At 33.6% G+C, this 6657-nt stretch overlaps 2 protein-coding genes and 1 long non-coding RNA gene across 3 annotated transcripts in view; 1 reads left to right on the top strand and 2 right to left on the bottom strand.

Annotated features, from left to right (window-relative positions):
- Positions 1-75, top strand: part of LOC116122081 (26S proteasome regulatory subunit 7-like) — an 8193-nt gene extending 8118 nt beyond the window's left edge. Inside the window, exon 9 of the mRNA XM_031407996.1 lies at positions 50-75. Within this exon, the coding sequence (XP_031263856.1) occupies positions 50-75 (26 nt within the window). The remainder of the gene's footprint in view (positions 1-49) is intronic.
- Positions 76-122: 47 nt separating this feature from the next.
- Positions 123-529, bottom strand: LOC116122083. Its single transcript, XR_004126835.1, has 3 exons — positions 497-529; positions 318-389; positions 123-195 (listed from the first exon to the last, which is right to left on the bottom strand). It is a non-coding gene; the product is annotated as an uncharacterized LOC116122083 (long non-coding RNA).
- Positions 530-721: 192 nt separating this feature from the next.
- Positions 722-2771, bottom strand: LOC116122082 (protein STRUBBELIG-RECEPTOR FAMILY 7-like). The gene is made up of 3 exons (XM_031407997.1): positions 2484-2771; positions 906-1032; positions 722-797 (listed from the first exon to the last, which is right to left on the bottom strand). The coding sequence occupies exons 1-3, from the start codon at positions 2584-2586 to the stop codon at positions 722-724; spliced, it is 306 nt and encodes a 101-aa protein (XP_031263857.1). The 5' UTR covers positions 2587-2771.
- Between the last annotated feature and the right edge of the window lie 3886 nt (positions 2772-6657).

Here is a 6657-nt window from a genome sequence, read left to right as displayed (position 1 = left end):
TTTCAGGTCTGCTGAAAGTACTTTTTTTTACAGGAATATGGCAAAGCAGGACATGTACCCCAAATGTATGGTTAAAAGTAAATTCTTTGAAAGAAACAAAGAGAAAGAAAAAAAAAATCTCACAATGTAGAGAGAGAAGAAAGTTGTCCAAACATGTCATTTAGTTGACCCTGAAGGTTATTGTGAGCTAGATTTCTGCAACCCAAAAGTTCAAAGATTAATGAATAAAAAAATTGAAACAAAAGAGATTATGCTTTACCATGTAAGTTGTGGCAAAGCAATTATACTAAATAATCAAAAACTGCAAAGCCACTCACATGTACTTAAGGGAAGTCTTTTGCGAAATGGAGTAAGGGGGACTTCCAGTAAATTGATTGTTTTCCAGATTTCTGCATACAAAAGAACATCTACTGTAAATAATAAAAATAAAGAAAAAAGAAATCAGAAACAAGACCATCAAAACAGGGAAGAAAAAATTTGTATGTAAGAAACATACAATCGCTGCAAGTTTTGGGGAATATTATAAGGAATGTCACCACCAAAATTATTATTGCTCATATCTCTGCAGTATTTCATCAAAGCAAAACATCAGAGTAATCATATATTTACATCTACATATAAGAATCAATTCAGACAACTAAAATGTTGAAGTTCTAGGTCCCTATGAGAATTCACCATGCATGTTAACCAAGAAAAAAGAGAGACTAGAAGAACATTAATCTTACAGGTTGGTTACCGAGGTCAAACTTGAGAGCTGCCAACCCCATTGTCCAGTGAGACCAAGATCTGATATTTTGCTGACAAAAAAAAAAAAAAAAAAAAACAGAATATATACCCAAATTCAGCACTGATTATGACATCTGAAATTCACAATCTTGAACAAAAAAAAAGGGGAAGAAAATCACATTTCTGTGACTCGCTGGCCTGAGCAAGTAACTCCTTTCCAAGACTGCCCACATGGATCATCGCCAGCCCACTGGCTGAGCTGACCAGGTGAATTTAAACTGCTGTACATGGTCTTTAAAGCAGAAGCTGTTTGCCAAATACGCAATAAATAGGATAAATATATAGTTTACCATTAGAAGCATGTTAATTAAATTAACAGACTAGTCCGAAAGTTTTCCACAAGGCTGTTTTATTAAAAGCAGCAGACAATAGCTTCTAGTACAATAGCTTTCTAGGACTCTAAAGATGTCAAAGTATAAAAGCTAACGATTCAAGTTGCCCTTCCCGGGATAAATATTCTATCGTGTGGGAGACTTACTCTAATAACTGGAAGAAAAATTTTTAAGCAAAACATTTACGGTCATCACATTGAAAAGTTTAGTATTTCCTATCTACTTTCTTCTTTCATATGGATTACTGTAGTGCCTTCTTCTTTATTGTATAAAACTTATGTATGTGAAAAGGCCATAAAGGAAGTCCCTATTTTCATAAGTCCAAAATCTCTCTCCTTATCCCTGTTTCTTCTAGAGTTGAATCAACATCATGTAATACAAATGTAGAAGATATAGCTTCATGGATCAAAGGAGTTTCTTTTCTACATCTACATGGTAGGGAATTCCTAATAAAATCTTTTAAGCGGAAGCCCTGGTGTCCTTTATCGTAGGCTTTGGGTCGTGGCTTTAGGCTCAATCTCTCTAAAACGTTCACAATACGCTTTCAAATCAAAATCCTCTAGGTGCCATATTTCATAATTAGCATCATTACTCAGAAAACCTGTGCAAATTCAATAAGCATTCAGAAGGGGAGGGATGGAACTTACGCCTTCCCTATCTGATAGATAGCAGAATTAGGCAAACAAGGAGGCATTTTTCTTCGGAAAAAAAAAGGTAAAAGCAACTCCAACAGAGAAATTTCCTTCCTAGAATTAATGTTGCACCTCAATCACTGCTTGCGGTTGTTTATCAAGTAAAATATAAGAGATTGGACACCTCCTTAATACTTACCGATTATCTATAGATATCTTCAATGAAAACCCCCATAGTAATCATCCGTACTCTCTCAAACACCCATCTCCCACAATAACGAAAAGGAAAGCTTAAATTTTTAACCCTTCAACAAACTAGTACAGTGGCTTACGTGATTCAAGGGGATTTAACAACCAGATGTGATAAGATAATTAACCGGAAAATTAACAATGTCAGAACCCAAAACTTACTGCATAACGTACAATACGAAACAAAATGAAGAGCTTCAGTTCCTTAAATCAGTTGCATCTAATAAAAGAGCCCACTTTCCTAAAATTGGAAGTTTTTAAAGCAGTTTGAACAAAAAGTAAAATGTACAAATGCCTAAAAAATGTGTGCATCAACTATAAGCCGTAAGCCAGACCATTCCAAACTCCCATCCCCCCAACCCAAAAAGAGAGAGAGAGAGAGAGAGAGATGTAAATCAGTAGCAGGTAAAAAGCTACACAGAAATGCAGATTTGTTTCAAATCTAAAGAGAAAAAAAGTAGGAAACGGGTGAAGAAAAACTAACTATCGTTGGGATTTGTAGCAGCATTGATGCAAGAGGGTTTCCATTCCAAAATGCACAGAATCAACCATACAAACACCAAAACTCTTCTCCATTTCTCCACCATTGTGACTGGGATTTGAACGGAAATGGTGATTCCAAGCTTTTTTGTCGTTAAAATGTTGATATTCGATATATTATTCTACTTATTTAGCCATACCCAAGTGAAAGCTGGCAGGCACGATTTGCCAGAAGAATCCAAAGCCACAGAATGCTTACGCTTTTATTTATATTTTATCAGATAAAGAAAAGGAAAAATACCATCTTGGTAGGTGTATCCACTGTATATACTGTAAAAAAATAAAAGTTTTCTTTTGTTCCTTAAAGAAGGTGGTATATAAACAGTAGAAGTAGTTTTCAGTAGGATCAGACGTGTTTGGTAATTGAATATATTAAAGAGTGGTTAAGAGAAGAGTAGCTTTCATGATGTTGATGATGATTCCATGACTTTAAGATTCAATCATTCATTACTTTGAAGACTAAATGGTGAGAGTCATTAAATTTTTTTACCAGTCACCACACTTACCGGAAAGAGTCACGGGACTTCGGCTTCCGTATATCTAGATGTTTACTTTTTCATCTACTCTTTGGACAGTTACATCATTCTTCATTACCTTGGATCAATTTGTCATTTTTTCAAAACTTGTGGGTCGTCTAAATTTTACCCCGATCAATGTCGGAAAACTTATCAGTATTTTTACTTTGATGATTTGGGTTTGGTTCGGTATATAACAGAAATTTAAGGGGTTGATAATTGTATAAATTAGAATACAAGGAAAGGAATCCTTATCTTGGGGCCCATTTAATTATTAAATCCTTTATTTTATTAAGTGGGGACATATCTAATTTTAGACCATTATTTAACATGTTGATTGATTACCTTCCAATAGATAAATGGTCAATTACCAAAATTTTTACCAAACTCATCCTAAATCATTCTTCTAAGCCTGTTTAATTAATAATATCATGGTTGTCAAATCGTGTATTGCGTATCGTATCGTATCGTAGGATTTACTTTTTACAAAAAAAAGAAATTAAAAAATTTCTAAAAATTAATATCATCCCCATGATTAATTAACAAATTTTGTGGTATTATTGGCTTTAAATTATGATATTACATAATTAAAATTAATAACAAAATTAAGAATCTATATCATTTCCTCTAAACTATTTATATCATTTTTAAGATCAATATCAATATTTATATATCCACTTATGTTATTATTATCATGCAAAATGAGGAAGACATCTTCCCTTTCACTTTCTCTATGCAAAATAGGTAAATTTGAGCAATTTTTAGTCAACCGGATTGGGTGATTTGGATTCAACTTAAAAAAATTTTTAGAGCTTTGGTCCAAATTAATAAAGTTATATTGATATTCTTAAGGATACAAACGGATACGTATTGTATCGTAAGATACATATCAACGTATCAAAAGGTTTATGATATATTCTCTGATACGTATTGTTGGCGATCCGTATCGAATCGTATCGTATCGTAAGATACTAAAAACCATGAATAATACGATCATGTCTTCCAATAAATCCTTTGTTTTATTGAAGTGTTGACATAGAAAACACAACCCATATCTAATTTTAGACCATATTACAAGCATAATAATAAAATAATTTAACATGTTGATTGATTACCTTCCAATAGATATGTGGTCAATTGCCAAAACTTTTACCATAAACATTCTGAGTCCTTTTTCTAAGCTTGTCATTGTTATTGTTGGTGTTGGGTATAATAGATGAAGTTGGCAATATTTGATTTGGTATAATTATAAATGCAATCAAATTCAACTATGAATATATAAATTAAATATGGGTTGAAAGGTGCTTTAGGAATTAACAGCTAGTGTATAGCTTCTTCATCTTTGAAGGAATGACAAAGACACCCCACCATCGGTTCATAAAATAAACCATGATTGACAATTAAGTGGAATAATTTATATTTCTCAACAATGACGTTTAGGGTAACACTTCATTTTATACCCACATATTTCTATAATAAGACAAAAGGCAATTATGTAATCCTTTCATAAGAAAAGTTATAGTCTTATAGATTTAAAAATAGTTGGGTTTAAGTTTAGTCTAAAACCTTGGGGGGTGAGGAGTAATTATCCTACAAGTGATTATCAGTGAGTATTTAAGGAGAGATTGTTGGCGATGCCATGTGGCGTATAATAAGAGAGAGGTTGGCTGACACAAACTCCACGTAGGGCTTATGTCGGTTGTCGGTGGGGCTTTGACTCTCTGTTTCTTTCCTCCTCCATAGTCCCATACAATCAAATTATTAAAGATTGTATGTCTAATTTTCTTTGGTAAGAAATTGAATCATATTAAGTTAGGCCGGGTCTTTTATATATGAATGCCAGATTAAGCTTAGCTGTAGAGTTGAATGAAACATAAAGCCGCGTATTGTATTTGCTAAGTCAAAACTCGGAAGCTCCGTTAGTTTTAGTATTTTAGATAGTATTTTTGAAAAAGTAAAAATTGAGTGAGAATAATAAGGTAAGATTTAAAAATTAACAAAAACACCCTTTAGATTTGTTAATTTACTAAATATCCTTGTAATAAAAACATTAAAAATTATAAAAACACCCATACTCACTCATTAAATACCGACAATCGACCACCATCGAGGGTGGTCGGAGTCACCGTATTAATGCACGAACGGCTAGATCTAACTGGTTGTACGCCGAGATGACATTTTTTAGCCAAATCTACTATAGATCTGGCTGAAAAATGCTAGATATACGGCCAAATCTAGCCATGTTTAGTTGTCAATAACAACCATATTTTGGCTGTCATTGACGAACAGCTATGGCCATCAACGACAAGACCTTTGGCCGTAGATCTGATATTTTTCAGCTAGATCTACGGTGGATCTGGCCGAAAAATGATAGATCGGTGCACTATCAGCCAGATCTAGCCGATAGTGCGCCATTATACCAGATTCCAACCAACTTTTGACAGTAGTGACCGTAATCTGGAAAATGTAGGTGGGTGGGGGTGTTTTTGTCAATTTCTAAACTTTTTTTGGGGAATGTTTAGTTAAATTAACAAACTTAGGGGGTTTAAAGTAATTGAATAAAATAAAATAGGATTTTCAGAATAGAAAAACAAATATATATTTTAGGTAGGATAGGGATAAGATAGTGCAAAAATAATTAAACAAACGGACCATAAATTTCACTCTCAGCTACCCACCTTTCTGCTCTCACAAATCGATATATACATTCGTATATATGAACTTGTTTGATATATAAACTGATGATCATGATTGTTCCTTTAACCATGGAGGCTGATCATGCATCTCATTAGTTACTGCTATAAATGATTTGCCCCTGGAGCGGCTAACTATGTAGAGAATATAAGAGCTATATTATATATTTATATGGTGTTACATGTTTTTAGATAATAAATAAGGATGCATAGTCACATTGGTATTATACATTAAGAACTCAGATAACTGGGAGGGCTGAATATTTGACAAGGCCAGCTTCATATATATATATATATATATGGATCATGCAAGCATGTATATGTGGAGAGTCAGGGAGATACTACATATATTTTTTTGAATATAATATATATATATGTATGTATTTCTCTGCTTCCTTTTGATACCCCACAGCTTAATTAGCCAGAAACGTAGCTTCTGGGCAATGTGGAAGAAGGGGCCAAGGACAACATGAACAAGCATCTATGCAATTGAGACTTGAGAGAGAAGCACGTCTCGATTTCCCATTCATTTTCAGAATCTACCAAACCATAATGATTCGTGTATATATACCATCTAGTCAGATATTTTTATCCTTTTAGTTTACTGAGTGTTGCTGAGTCGTGCAGGTCTTGTTTTCTGCACGAGGTAGGTGTAGGAGAGGCGTTACAAACCAAGACATTGATATGTAATAGTCATTCAACATTAAGATGTAGTAAGTCACTGGAGAGTTAATTCAAAATATTCTTCCACTTTTGACAATCAGTTTTAAATTCCTAGACATTCCCTACAGATCCACATTCATGGCTACCTCAACTTCACAGAAGATTAATGCTTACAGGAAAAGCTATAAAACATGCTTTGAACTCCATGCATTAATAATTATAAGGCTGAATAATTCAACAAACATCA

The sequence above is a fragment of the Pistacia vera genome, unplaced genomic scaffold, assembly GCF_008641045.1.
Source record: "Pistacia vera cultivar Batoury unplaced genomic scaffold, PisVer_v2 Contig1313, whole genome shotgun sequence".
NCBI lineage: Eukaryota > Viridiplantae > Streptophyta > Magnoliopsida > Sapindales > Anacardiaceae > Pistacia > Pistacia vera.
Note: the sequence above shows the minus strand (reverse complement) of the source record. Positions and strands in the feature narration are given on the sequence as shown.